The 14,656-nt window shown below is 46.4% G+C and overlaps 1 protein-coding gene and 1 long non-coding RNA gene across 5 annotated transcripts in view; one reads left to right on the forward strand and one right to left on the reverse strand.

Moving 5' to 3' along the window:
• Window positions 1–325: 325 nt before the first annotated feature.
• On the reverse strand, window positions 326–2,232 carry LOC135808735 (uncharacterized). Its single transcript, XR_010552113.1, has 2 exons — window positions 1,518–2,232; window positions 326–835 (listed from the first exon to the last, which is right to left on the reverse strand). It is a non-coding gene; the product is annotated as an uncharacterized LOC135808735 (long non-coding RNA).
• Window positions 2,233–2,697: 465 nt separating this feature from the next.
• The window catches only part of LOC135808736 (early growth response protein 1-A-like), a 30,525-nt gene continuing 18,566 nt past the window's right edge, over window positions 2,698–14,656 (forward strand). The window contains exons 1-3 of one of the 4 annotated variants that reach the window (XM_065321963.1): window positions 3,426–3,486; window positions 4,379–4,444; window positions 12,353–12,652. Coding sequence is in view for 1 of the 4 variants with exons in the window: in XM_065321961.1 (XP_065178033.1) it covers window positions 3,394–3,486; window positions 4,379–4,444 (159 nt within the window). In the remaining 3 variants the exon portion in view is untranslated. Of the gene's footprint in view, window positions 3,487–4,378; window positions 4,445–12,352; window positions 12,653–14,656 lie in introns of those variants that run through there. The other 3 variants (XM_065321961.1, XM_065321962.1, XM_065321964.1) reach the window with 3 other exon arrangements.

Consider the following 14,656-nt stretch of genomic DNA (forward strand, 5'->3'; position numbering starts at 1 on the left):
TACTGGAATAGCTCAAGTATCTCTAGGCGATTGTAAATCCTGTTCTGGCTGATAGCTTCGGCCTGCTGCGCCCGTCCATGTACAATGATGGGAACATGCATTTCTGTTTTCTACATATTTGCTATCTACTGTACTGTGGTATTACAGTTGCAGGTCCCTTATATAGAAATATGTTCACCCCCCCCCCCCCCCATACCCACATAAATATGAACTAACAATTTCACTGTTGGACTCGCCGGTGGCTAGAGAGCAAAGGATTAATTTATAGCAAAGAAAAGGACCAGGGAACTACAAGTTACGCTATAATGTCCACGAACTCTTTCACTGTATTTGAAATAATTTTGTTTGATACCCTGAGAACTCTGAAACTTTGCAGCACTGTGGATTATATGTGGATACAACATTTATGGAAGGAACACATAGTTCAAATAATTATAGCACTGGATTGTTGAGATTGTGAGCACATTCCAATCAGTACTCTACATATTTATAAGCGGTGGCAATCGTTAGGAATAGGTCGTGAGTTGTCAGAGTGCTCTAGTATATGAGAGAATGTTTTGTTTGTCTAATCGACGGCTCGTTTGAAGCCAGAGTTGTTTGAACTTGCTTCAGTCGACTTGATTCTAGACAGTAGTCGAAGGAGTACTATGAAGTATACACCAGGCGTAGTCTGTAAGGTATCTCGTGAGAATTCTGTCGGTATACATCAGGTATCAGCTTGCAAAGATGGCTCCTCTCTGTTTCTTGAAAGCCTGTATAGTTGGACTGTGGCTCCAGCGATTCCCTTCTCAGAGCAGGTAACATACCCAATACGGTCAATGCATATTGGCCAAACCTGTGTGCACAACAGAAATAGTGCAGAGAAATCTCTCAGCTCATGAACACATCAGTGAAGTTTGAACTGCCGTTGTTTGTGGCCATCAGTATAAACCTATCGACTATAAGAATAATGTGCAAAAAACCCTCTATAACTACAGCTGGGGCCATGGAATTATGAAGCATCTAACTTAGGGAACTGCCAATTCTGGTCGGAGTTGCGTTCGAGGCCTGCAATTCATGATGGCTATTGTATGTTGCATTGACCAGAGATCATATAAAACTTCCATGCCACATCGAAACACGCACTACTTTCGAGTACTTTGGTATCCCCCACCAAATAGGCATTCGTTCCCGGGGTGGCAGGCGTCACCATTCGTTATGCCTGGATCAGATTTCATTGACCCCAACTGTCATGAAGAATCATTTTTACTTCGACTGGATTTCAGTACAAGTTAGTTGTAGAACTGCAGAATAAATTTTGTTGTATTTGGGCAACCATTTCTCTACAAACGCTCTATTTGGAAAAGAATTTTTTTAATAAAATACATGTCCAAATTCCACATTTACCCAAATCGGAATACTTGATCACGTATTCAGTCCTACACGGAATGTTTAGAAAACGCCAGGGAATAGGAATTTGCTAACGAGAACTCCAGGCCAGGGTACTAGCATACGAACAAAACAAGATAAAAACTCACCAGTATACTTGTAGTAATTCATGTCGGTGTAATATTCACGATAAGCAACGAGGCACCCTCCGATTTGGTCAAGCTGCTTTGAAGTCTGGTTGTTCAGGTGATACAAACGGGCTCCCTGTTGTTACTTCCAGCAGCTTCACTCTCCCTGCGACAGCGGCTATCAGCCTCTCTCTCCATCGTCGACAATTATCACAGATTCAACTTCTACATTTATCAGCACTGCACTGGGTGAATATGTCTCGAGACGAATTTAGCGGATCAACAACGCTTTGATGGAGATAAATTCTCCTCTGGAGGACCTTCAGGGTACCTGGAAGGGTATAGAAGACGGGATCGCTCACGGCGTTGGGAGAACATAGCAAACAACCTCTTCTTCGATTGAAAATTGGCCAAAAAGTGTGTGAAATGTATGTGCGCAGATGCATTTCCACTGGCAAGCTAATCCCTCATTACGTCATCAGCGCTCGCTCGGCCGAAATTCAAAAGTCGTCTTCCTGCTCGACTCGATCGCTTCTGGAGACTCGTTCTTGTTCGAGGTGTCTTCTCTTTCACCTACCTTCGTCTTGGCATCGAAAACTCGGCGTCGAAAATGAAGCCGGAGTGCCCCTTTAACAAGGAGTCGTAAGCTAAGGATGGGGAGCTTTGCATGATGGAGGAGGGAACTGTGGTGAACTGGTGCAAAGAGGGGAATCCGACGGCAGACGCGTATATAGCACGGCGTTGAATTCTCTCCAGTGTGTCCCGCTGTTGCTGTGTGGTGGGAAGAATAAGATGATTCAATTGTACTCTTGTCGGCAGTTCGGCAAATGGATTATGACTGTAACGCATAATCAGTACACTCAGTTCACACGTCGATATCAGTTGTCGCACAGGCAGCAGGTCGCACTCGGTGACGGTCCGCACCACATAGACTCTGCATGCTGGCCAAACAGCTTCACGTACGCGGCATGCAGTCGAGTCACGTTTCTCAAGCATGGTCCGTCTATATCTAGCCTATTCTAGGCTATGGAGTATGGTCCCATGCCATGGCAGGCAGGTGGGCTCGTGAGTGGATCGAGTCGACGTAACGTCGTTTGCATTATTTGAGGAGAATGAATCAAGCCTTCCCTCATCGACATCGGCTCGCCGAAGCCTGCGAAGGCTAAGCTAGCTGCATGCTCACTATGTAGGCACATTATTCGCAGAGCTAGAGTCGAGAGGAGACGGGTACCCACGACGGCACGAGTCGAGTGCGCACGTAACCCCGTCGTTGCTTCCGACATTTTCAGGCTTACATTATTATTAGTATTACTGGAGGCCGAGGAGCATGAGCTCAGGTCATGAGACCTGCTCGACGGTACTCCGCACGTTCGTTGAGACTGTACCCCGCTGGCTCTACAAAAAACAGCCGAAGCAAATCCTCGCCAGATAATACGAACAGCATGCGCAGCTGTGCTGACTCAACTCAGTATAACTAACGTTACTTATTGCTATTTCGTTGGGAAGAGGCCAATTCGTCAGAAAGTTTGGGCTAGCGAGGAATGTCATTCAATGGCTGACTTCGAGCGATGATACTCTGTCACTTTCTGAATGCTTCGTGGTGGCTTGGGAACTAATTGGGGATTCACTCGGCACATGGCCAGGCCCTGGTGGTAAACCTTCAATATTTCTGCGTTGATGTGGATTGACTCCGGTCGAGCCACTCCACGCAGCGCCCTCCACACAGCGTACTCGGGCCGAAGCCCAGGCACTGTGACATTTCGTTGCAGGATCTTTCTAGCCACTGGGGACCAGACCTAACCCTATAAAAGAAGTTGCGAGTTTATTTGCTTGAATCGGAGCCATACGTACGTGGTTGCGACTCTTTCTGCTATTTGGGAGGAAACGACGTAGATCGATGAAGAGACAAGACGGCGAAAAGGTGAACTGGATAGGGATACAAGAACCCTATTTAGCTACCTCACCCTCTGATGACAACCGCTGTGCGAAGGTGAGAGTAGTTAGAGTAATGATCTTCCCATTATCTATATCCGTATGACTTGGGTTGTCAAATGCTTGGCGAAACCTAATTTGGAAACTAACTAATGTCTTTCGGCGTAATTCAAGGCGCGACTCCGCCAACGGCAGCATTCAAATCCCATTTTAGCATTTCGCTATTCTGGAGAAAGAACTCGCTTTCCTTTGAATCCTTACACTGTACTGTCCGTAGTTGCTCGTCCTGCAGCCTGGCCTTGGCCTTGCCTTGCTGCACTGGAGCTGAGTGGGCTGCCACTCCGACAGCCGTTTTCAACCATGCTCCACCACTGACTGTAGTGTAGCTTTGGAAGTACTAGTAGTAGTACCCTGTACAGTGTAGGTGAACCAGCATACCGGCAGTTTCTTGCTTGTAAGTATTAGTTGTATGCTAGAGAAGTATGGAGGATACAATCATACATGTACTGAGTACATGACTTGTATGGGGGTATTACTATTAGTAAGTATTTAGTTGTACAGTAAGGGACAACCAGGCGCGTGCGCCAGTGCCCTTCAAGGGGGGGGGGGGGGGGGGTTCCGGGGTGTCCCCCCTGGAAAATGTTTCGAAAAATGAAGCAAAATCCTGCATTTTGAGCGAAAAAAGGGGGGTTCTGGGCACCCAGGAACCCATACGGGGCACGCGACTGACAGCCAACATGACTGTACATGACATTGTATGATTGTGCTGTTGCAGTGTTGGCTGAGGGGAATGGCTTGGGCAACTGGAGCCGTCTACTCTCCAGGTTGTACCATCTCTCAGGGGCCATCAATCAATTTAGAATACTTGTGGTGTTTTCGGGCTACTTCCAGCCACGGTGATTATGTGTGATTGCCTAGTTGTTGTTCTTCATTTTGATTTTGGCCAATAGATTCCAGTGCCTGCCTCAACAGCAGCAAGAAACACAGAAATTGGCAGAATGGTCTTGGATCATCAGGTAAGCCTAGAGAAATCCTAGTTGTTGTTCTTCATTTTGATTTTGGCCAATAGATTCCAGTGTAGCATGGCTGTGCGGGGCCTGCCTCAACAGCAGCAAGAAACACGGAAATTGGCAGAATGGTCTTGGATCAGGTAAGCCCAGAGAAATTAATTTGGGTCTCCTGATCCTAATTTTCAAGGGCCTACTTCTAAATCGACCAGCTGATCTCCAAATATCCCCCAAATCGTGCAGGTTGTAATAATAGCTCTTCGAACCCTACTTCTAATCCTAGCGGCTGATCTTTAAGTATCCCCCAAATCTTGAAAGATGGTGATAGTGTCCTTCAAATTTTAACACCACTAAACATCCCAAAAATTGTTATTGTTGGACTCGGATGGAGAGCCAAGAGTAAATTTATAGTAAAGAAAAAAGGACCAAAAAACTACAAGTTACGCTATAATGTCCACTAACACCACCAGTTACTAAACAATCAGCTCGTGCGATAATAGTGCCAGTATCGTCATCAACATGCATGAACATCCGCCGACGTCCTTCACAGCTGTGACTTTCAGCTCGTGCTCAGTTGTCTTGGCTGCGCTCACCTTCCCCTCCTCATGTTATTTCTATAACTTAGAACCTTCCAAGTTGGAAGGCTGTTGGAGTGCGCATCCAAGATGTGCTAGAGCTGTTAGCCAGTTAGTTGTAGAACGTCAGTACCGTCGGTCAGTGTCGTGCAATGTTATCGCATGAGCTGATTGTTTTGTAACTGGTGGTGTTAGTGGACATTATATCGTAACTTGTAGTTTCTTGGTCCTTTTTTCTTCACTATGAAGTTGTTGTTAGTGTTGATTTTTATTTTACTTCGCAAGGCCAAACGGGCAATGGTGCCCAGTTCTATAGAAGCGAATTTCAAAGCGGGAGAGAGAGAGAGAGAGAGAGAGAGAGAGAGAGACATACAGAGATAAAGCGAGGGAAGTAGTGAGGTTAAGGGCATCGGGGGAGATGGATTAGTTTTGCGTGGTGGGCGCATCAACGTTTGGTTGGGGGTAGCAGCGAAGAACAAATTGCTATGTAACATAGCACGGGAGACATGATAAGCAATTTTGCAGCGTCAACAGAGGGAACACAAAGAGTTCATACATGTAGGTGCAAAAGCACGAAGAGAGAAATACATGATGGTGTGTGTGTGGACAGGGACAGAGCATTCATTGCAGGGTGTAGGGGATGGAGGCAAGCTTAACCCTTTATGTGCCAGCCATCGGCTGTATGTAAGGGGCTATCGCAACCAAAGAAACAACCATGGTATGACATTTAGATAACTTTTGTATATGCAAGTTGTGGTTTCCTCACTCCATGTGTCTCACCGCACCCAGGTAAGCATGGATATTGGTACAGCATGTAGTAGTATATGAAGGCCATAGGTGGAATACCAAAGATACGCGCCAATTGTGCATATTCCTGACCAACCAGGGTTTCACAAGCAAATAGGATGAAAATTAGTTTGTGCCCATGTACTGGGAACATAGGGACAAAACAGCCTCACAAGCGTTGTCTCAGTGCATGAAGAGCAACAACATGCCAGGGATATGGTCAAATTGTCACATATTTGAGGCAAAACAATTGCTTCAAAATTGCAAATTTCGAATTATTGTGTCAGATTCAAAATCAATATTTTTCTTCATCTACTCACATCCAGCGTACGGTAAGTGAAAGAGAAGACAAGAAGCAGTCGCTAGCTGGTGAATTACGCCTGCCTTGACTATTTTAGGCCATCACTGCCCTCCCTCTCGCTCCTGTTTGGAGGGCGAGTACTGCGATAGGATCAGCCATACAATTTCGGGTCGCATTCCGCGATGATATCGCCACAGCTGATCTCTCCAAGCGTCCACCACATCTAAAAGACGTCGACATTACCTGGAACAAGCTACATCTTCACTACAAGCAGCAAAACTGAGCGAGGACACGATCGAGATAGCGAAAATTGTTTGCGCTGAAAAGCATACTTTTGACCGCGTTCGTTCTCCATACTTTCAAATGGCAACCTACCCCCCCCCCCCCCCATGTCATACATCAAAATTTCTCTCTACTCCTTTTTCAAGACACAAAAGTCGACTCTCCACTTTCAAACCAGGAACCAGACATACCAGTGGTCCTTTTCAGCTGCTCCACGAGCGCAGGTAATGTTCACCAAGGGGCGCAGAGAAGCATCCATTCCAGAAAAAGAGCTAAAATGCGAGTGAGACTGCATGCCTGAGTACGTGAGTACATTCATGAGTACATGCACAAAATAGAAAATTTCAGTGTTTCTGCTCCAAACAGCAACTAGCTTCAACTAGCTACCAAGATTACACCAAAGGATCAAACAACAACCATTTTCTTCACTTTTTGGCAGAAGGCTTCCTTGTGGTTGTCCATCTTGGCTATCTTCTCAAGTAGTTTGGACGCGATCAGTCGTCAGGCGAAATAGCACGTCATAGTACATTTGAGATCAGTGGGAAGAAGATGACGACGTCCACTAATTTAGTATCTGTGCACACCAATCTGGTGTGTGTGTGACTCTGTGTGTCAGCTATGATATCATCTTCTGTGGTTCCATGCCTAGCATGTACGTCTGAACCATCCTGCAAAGTTTGAATGACGTAGGTTGGGCGATCGCTCCGCGAAACATACTTTTTGAAATTCTCTTCATAGTATATCTTCCACCATTGAAATTTCGAATTTCTTCAAAAAAAGTGCTGAGAGGGGTGGCTTGCAACCTCGATATGGCTTGTTCCAGGCATGCTTTGGAGCCATCTTCTGTTGAAGTAGTGGCGGGGATCTGCCCTGCAACTGCTACAACAAAAAATGATTCGATCTGAGAAAGGGTGAGACCGCGAATCTCGGTTGAATATTGAGTATTTCAAGCCTTTTCACGACGAAGATGGAGTTCTTTTTGGAGATGGACGTCGCGGCAAAGGACATGGTGTCCGACTTCTGGCGTCTGGTGAAGCCAGGGACCATTTGTCCAGTCAGGTCGGCAGCCTAACCGTCGGTAATCTTGTGTTCGGATCCCGTTCTGCTCGATGTGGTAGATCACAAACAATTTGATATCGCGCAAATTGATCTCAGCATCGTGCGTACGGTATTTTTTATTCAGAAAATCCCCAAGTGTCTCTGTGTGGCCGTCCTATGCCACGAGAAACTCCAATCAGGCTCCTATGTCCTCTGCCTTCATGATTGAATGTCCACTTCGTTTGAACAACGAACACAACAATCGAGGACGGCTTTGCAATGAAAAATACAGCTATACTGGAGCTGAAAAAAAGAAGAAAAAAACGTGCTCAGGATGAGACTCGAGTACACGCATACTCTCCCAGCAGGTGAAACGCAAATTTTTGTGAAAAATGCGTGTCGCCGACTGACCAGTAATTTCGCCTGACGAGTAGCGACACAGTAGTAGTAACACAGGACGATAGTTTGCAGCCACTGATGGATCGCCAGCTTTAAAGCATAGCCAGCAATCGCATGTCATCACGTACATTCAAAATTAACATAATTTTGCGAATCGACCTTTTTTCAGCATCACTTTTCAACGAGGACGAAGCAAAGTCGGCCGAACGAAGCCCAGAGGAAGAAAATCACCCTCGGTGACCATCACGATACTGACATAGATACGAGACGAAACAACTAAAATATCCACAAGAAAACTGATCGGCCATCATCCAACGACTTTGGTCTGAGAATTTCTATCACGATCAAAAATGTACGAGGAGCACTAAAAATAAGCTACAGACGTACCTTTATCACTCTCTACTCCTTTTTCAAGACACAAAAGTCGACTCTCCACTTTCAAACCAGGAACCAGACATACCAGTGGTCCTTTTCAGCTGCTCCACGAGCGCAGGAAATGTTCACCAAGGGGCGCAGAGCAGCATCCATTCCAGAAAAAGAGCTAAAATACGAGTGAGACTGCATGCCTGAGTACATGAGTACATGCATGAGTACATGCAGAAAATAGTCAATTTCAGCGTTTCTGCTCCAAACAGCAACTTGCTTCGACTAGCTACAAAGATTACACCAAAGGATCAAACAACAACCGTTTTCTTCATATATTTGACAGGTGGCTTCCTTGTGCTTGGCCCAGCACGCCAAAAATCACACCGGAGGAGTACAAAATTACAACTCCCAGATGTCCTCGATTGCTGGCCATGAGAGCGCCTACTACATGCTTGAAAGCCAGAGGGACCACACCATGCCTCCACGATGAGCTGAAGAGCACTGAAATTAATGGAGCCAACAGATTAACACAAGCGCGTAGCAGACACCTAGGGATCCCATCACTGCCTCTGGCTTTGCAGGGATTTATCCGTTCCAGGAGGTTCTTGACCTCACCTGAGGTGGCTGACTGGGAGGTCAGCATTGAGTTTGGAGCTGTGCCAGACGGGACGGATCACGTACAATGCTGTGGAAGATGTCCGAGACTTCTGTGATGTCGCACATTGGCTATTAGTGTTGACGAGAACAGCCAGTGACAGAGTTGATCATGGACCACTTCATCCGTGGGTTGGAGGAGTGATCACGACCCTGCTGTTGGAAGTACTGATTGTGTTTTCGCCGGTAAGCATTTGAGGCTTCTGCACGGGCTCTCTTGTACTTCTCATGTCGATGCACCTTGGTTTTATCTCGTAGCCACTTTCGGTGAAGTCTATTCTTGCGCATGTTCAGTTGGAATAGATCACGGTTGGACCATGGCGGGGAGTCCTCCGCATGGATATTCTGACTTCATGCAGGGGAGCGTGACTTTCGAGAACCGACATAAACTTGGCATGCCAGCTATTCCACATCTTGTCTACAGTTGCAGCAGGCGCACCGATTTCCACTGCGCGGGTGTTGCGAGGAGGGTAGAGACAGGCTTGCAGGCACAAGGAAGTGATCACTGATCGTGCCGGGTACAACTTTACAATGACTTATAGTACCCATAGTGGAGATCACTAAATCCAGCAGTATTCCATCGGGACATCGGGGTGTGGCTCGTGTGGCAGACTGGACGTAGTTGCGGAGCCCGTATGATCCGATCAGGTCCCAGAAGCGCTGGTGAGGGAGAATAGCCATGCATTGAGCAAGATCGATGTTAAAGTCACCCACCAGTGTCATTGATGGTGTGATTGTAGCAGTATTGCGGAGGACTGTGTCCAGGTGGCCCCAGAAATCAGCAGTTGCATTCGGCGGGCGATAGAGGCAGCCCAACCGGACGAGGTGCTGGTGTGCCTTCCACCAATAGCTGTCCAGGTAGCCTCCAGGTGACTATGATGCAGATCCGAACGATAGGTAACTGGGAGTGATGTCCTGTAGTAGAGGCATGTGCCCCCACCCTGGCGATCTGACCGGTCACAGCGAACAACACTGTAGCCGGGAATACAAATTTTCCCATCCGAGATTGTGTTATCCAGCCAGGTCTCGGCAACGCCAACAACGTCCCAGTTTAGTCTCTGAGGCAAGTGCCAGAAAGTGAAATCGCCTTCCACCCCCCCCCCCCTCTTTTTTAACAAATCACGAACCTAATTTACCTTCCTTGACGCAAAAGCACTATATACCACTCAGGGACGTAACGTAGTCCTATTCAGGGTGCTTAAGAAGGGTCATGCGACGCGCCATAGTGTACACAATTCACCCTATTTTTCATTTTTCCAGTCAAGGATACTGGCTCAGCCAGCTCATCTTAATTGGAATTTTTGCGGTGAACTGCACAAGAGAGAATTCAGCGAGTCTGATTCAGCAGTCTATACATCATTTTCCTTTGATCTTGAACAACATGTACTATCAGCTGCTTCTTACAAACATTTTGCTGAAGGCTTCGACATCTTGACTTGCAAACAAACATGCTTCTTTTCCTCGAATGGCAGGAAGCAGCAAGTTGGAACATCAATCGCACAGTGTAGTCACTTCACACCAGGGAGCAGTAAACCACCAGTATGTAATTGTACATGCTACTCCGGCTCCCTGTTTCACACTGCGCTGCTCCACATGCGCGTTTGAGTACAATGCAGTAATGCACTCTTGTGCTCACGACGGGACTCTCAGCCTGTTTTGGGTTTTTCGCGGACATGGTACGGCAAACTGTAGCTACTTTGTTTGCGAAATTGAGATACGGCGCTACGCGCCTGCCATTGATTCGACGTTATTCCCGTAGCTATGCAAAAGACGTTACTTCAGTAACGTCTGGCGCTGCCAGGGTCCACACAGCTTTAATTCCATGCCTTGTTTTTGGGCCGTCGGCATGCCTGGTGCTATCCCGTACCTGTCCCGTACCGCTATCAAAGACAGCTAGCCACAATATTCAAATAGGGCTTTCAAATGCAAGATCATAACATGAAACAACTTGGAAGAATGAGTATGTATGCGAAGTGTATCGGGGAATGCATGCAGGGCGATAGTGCGGGTTCGAATCCTAGGTTATGTCCTGAAAAAATACAGCGATACTTCCTCCACGTCATCGAACTTGTCGCAGTTTGACTTTTGATATATAATGGGGTGTTTACTCACCAGCACTCGTACCAGAGGCAAGGAATCGGACATAGGCGATAGTCATCAGTGTAGGGTGACGGCAAAGTTCTATTTTTTTGTTATTGGAAGCTGACATTTTTGAACTAGACGCAATTTCTTCGCTGATGTTGCTGCGATGGTAATTTCGACTTGCTGAGATCAGTCAGGCGTTGCAGCCTGCACATTTCTCGTGCTTATGGCCATTCACTCAAGCCTCATCACTGTTTTACCTTAGCTGGGGGGAGAATGACTTCGTGGAACAAGTAGCAGTGCTTGGAGAAACATCGAGGGGTCAAACTAAATGCATGCAACAGCGATAAAAATTGTCGCTCTGGCTGAGACACTCAGTACAATGATTGTTCCTGCAAGAGCCGTGTAGACTCTACACGTAGTGCTAGTGATGCACGCGCAGGTGCCGTACCAGTGATGCTGAAAAAGAGGGCGCGCTGGACGCGATAGTACACTTACCTGCATGAGCTGTGACCACACAACTAAAATAAATGGGCATGCCACGGCTAATAAAAGTTCATTTCAAGATCGAGGTGATTCCGCCGACGGTAATCAACCGACCTCGCAACGATTGTGTATTCTTACTAGACTTCGTTGGTGGTGAAGTAGAAATCATCCAGAGCTAGCAGACGACAAGCATAGCAGCTCTTGTCCTGTGGAGAAAGTCAAAGCGTTTGAGATTAGGCGCGACCAACTTTCAACCTTCCTTGAAATATTTCGGAACGATATTTTTGCGTCCATTGACATCAGCGACGACGAGGACTTCATCTCTGCATGAAAACTCTCAGTCCAACTGTCCTGGAACGTTACTCTAGTCTTTAGACTATCATACTGTGTAATAAGTTTTGAATGGTTTAGCTTATGGAGTTGTCAGTAACAAGTGACAAGTCACTAGTCAAACTGCGACAATTTTGATGAAGCGGAGGAAGTAGAAGAAACTAAAAATTTATAACATCCCTATGCTTTTTTGGCCTAGGTCATCAAGGTGGCAGACGGTGTCGTATTACCCTCGAATGCAAAGAGAAAGTTTATTTCTTTCGCTCAGGGCCCTACGCTATGCTTTTTTGCCTAGCTCATCATGCATTTTATTCGAACAGATGGAAACTTTTTGCAATACAATAACATGCATGATGAGCTAGGCAAAAAAGCATAGCATAGAGCCCTGAGCTTCCAAGTTCTCTCGTTGTAGCACAGTAGGTATCGCTATTGGAGAGTTAACGATTCTGGGCCTAAATCAACGACCCTATAACGATCTAACTATTCTAAGGTCGTAAGGGAGATCGATACCAAGCGACATATCTCCTTACTGGACCTTCCGGTACGCTGCGGTGATCACTGTGAATAGCTGATGTCTACTGAATCGTGATAGCTGTCTTGTTTGTGAACACCGACCAGAACGTTTAGCAGAAACATGGGGAAGCTGCCAAGCTGATGGAAGAAAGGTTTGTGCATCATTCTTCCCGGCGACCAGTTCCGAACGTCGCTGCACAAGACATGAACAGTTTGCGCGGTGAGCGAGTGGTTGTGACACAAGGAGTCGCGGTGGTGGCAAAGGGAAGGTGAAATGCAGCCGCCAACAGCACCGTCTAGAATCCAGAAGGAGGATTGGAGGGTCACTGGTCAATGTCACAAGGTTGCGAAGATGAAACTTGCGCCTGTCTTTTGTCAGTGACATTTCTCAACATAGCTCGCCAGGTAAGAGATTTAATTTCTTAGATATAATAATTTCGAGTTACAAATGGGAGATGGCTTTCTATAAATGTAGCCTGCCGGTTTCCTCAGAATGTATGCTGGGACTTATTGTAATTTATGCGTGTGTGTGTGTGTGTGTGTGTGTGTGTGTGTGTGTGTGTGTGTGTGTGTGTGTGTGTGTGTGTGTGTGTGTGGTGCACGCGTGCAGTGGTGTATTTGTGCGTATGCAAGTGCACTGGTGTTTGTGTGCCCGCGCTCGTGTGTGTGTATGTGTGCACGGGCGTGCACTGGTGTGTATGTGTGTGTGTGTGTGTGTGTGTGTGTGTCGACAGGACAGGACAGGTGTGTGCGTGTGTGCGCGCGCGCGCCTGTCCGCGTGCAATGATGTGTGTGCCAGCTACAGTCAACTTCGCTAATAACAACTGCGGATATAACGACAATTCGCGAATAACGACAGAATAACCATACCCAGAGCAGAATTACCCGTATTACCCAGAGCAGAATTACCATACCCAGAGCAGAATAACCATACCCAGAGCAGAATTACCCGTATTACCCAGAGCAAAGTCCCATCTAACTGTGTACTTTTAACTTCTGAATAACGACTCCTATCTGAATAACGACTCCTATCTGAATAACGACTCCTATCTGAATAACGACTCCTATCTGAATAACGACTCCTATCTGAATAACGACTCCTATCTGAATAACGACTCCTATCTGAATAACGACTCCTATCTGAATAACGACTCCTATCTGAATAACGACTCCTATCTGAATAACGACTCCTATCTGAATAACGACTCCTATCTGAATAACGACTCCTATCTGAATAACGACTCCTATCTGAATAACGACTCCTATCTGAATAACGACTCCTATCTGAATAACGACTCCTATCTGAATAACGACTCCTATCTGAATAACGACTCCTATCTGAATAACGACTCCTATCTGAATAACGACTCCTATCTGAATAACGACTCCTATCTGAATAACGACTCCTATCTGAATAACGACTCCTATCTGAATAACGACTCCTATCTGAATAACGACTCCTATCTGAATAACGACAATTCACGAATAGCGACATGATTTTAGTGCCCCGAGGTCGTATTTACTGCTTGAATAACGACTTTCTGGGCTTTTGACAACTATTTCAAGTACAGTACGTATCGCCTATAAGGTTGGCGACTATAGTAATATAGCGGCTGTAGTGATCAATTTCTCAAATTCATTTTCATTCGCCATAACTAAGTATACACGGTTACTGCGTATAGTAATAGTCGTCTATACAAGAAGTAATATATCGTCTATACAAGTAGTAATATATCGTCTATACAAGTAGTAATATATCGCCTATGTTATGTTCGCCTCTAGCTCCACGACACAAGGCCCAGAAAAACCTAGAGCCGACGGTCCTATCCAGGCCCCGACACATGGCCGCACAAAAACCTTTCCTGAGCCGACGCTCCAAAACTAAGCCGCACCACAGGGCCACACAAAAACCTAGAGCCGACGCTCCAAAACTAAGCCGCACCACATTGCCACACAAAAACCTAGAGCCGACGCTCCAAAACTAAGCCGCACCACAGGGCCGCACAAAAACCTAGAGCCGACGCTCCAAAACTAAGCCGCACCACAGGGCCACACAAAAACCTAGAGCTGACGCTCCAAAACTAAGCCGCACCACAGGGCCACACAAAAACCTAGAGCCGACGCTCCAAAACTAAGCCGCACCACAGGGCCACACAAAAACCTAGAGCCGACGCTCCAAAACTAAGCCGCACCACAGGGCCACACAAAAACCTACAGCCGACGCTCCAAAACTAAGCCGCACCACAGGGCCACACAAAAACCTACAGCCAACGCTCCAAAACTAAGCCGCACCACAGGGCCAAACCAAAACCCCAATTACAAGACTTGCTTGTTACATTGTTATTATTGACATTACGCAAAAAGCAGACTACTCTGGCAGAGACGTCACAAGAAGACTGACAAAAGGAC

The sequence above is a fragment of the Sycon ciliatum genome, chromosome 2, assembly GCF_964019385.1.
Source record: "Sycon ciliatum chromosome 2, ocSycCili1.1, whole genome shotgun sequence".
NCBI lineage: Eukaryota > Metazoa > Porifera > Calcarea > Leucosolenida > Sycettidae > Sycon > Sycon ciliatum.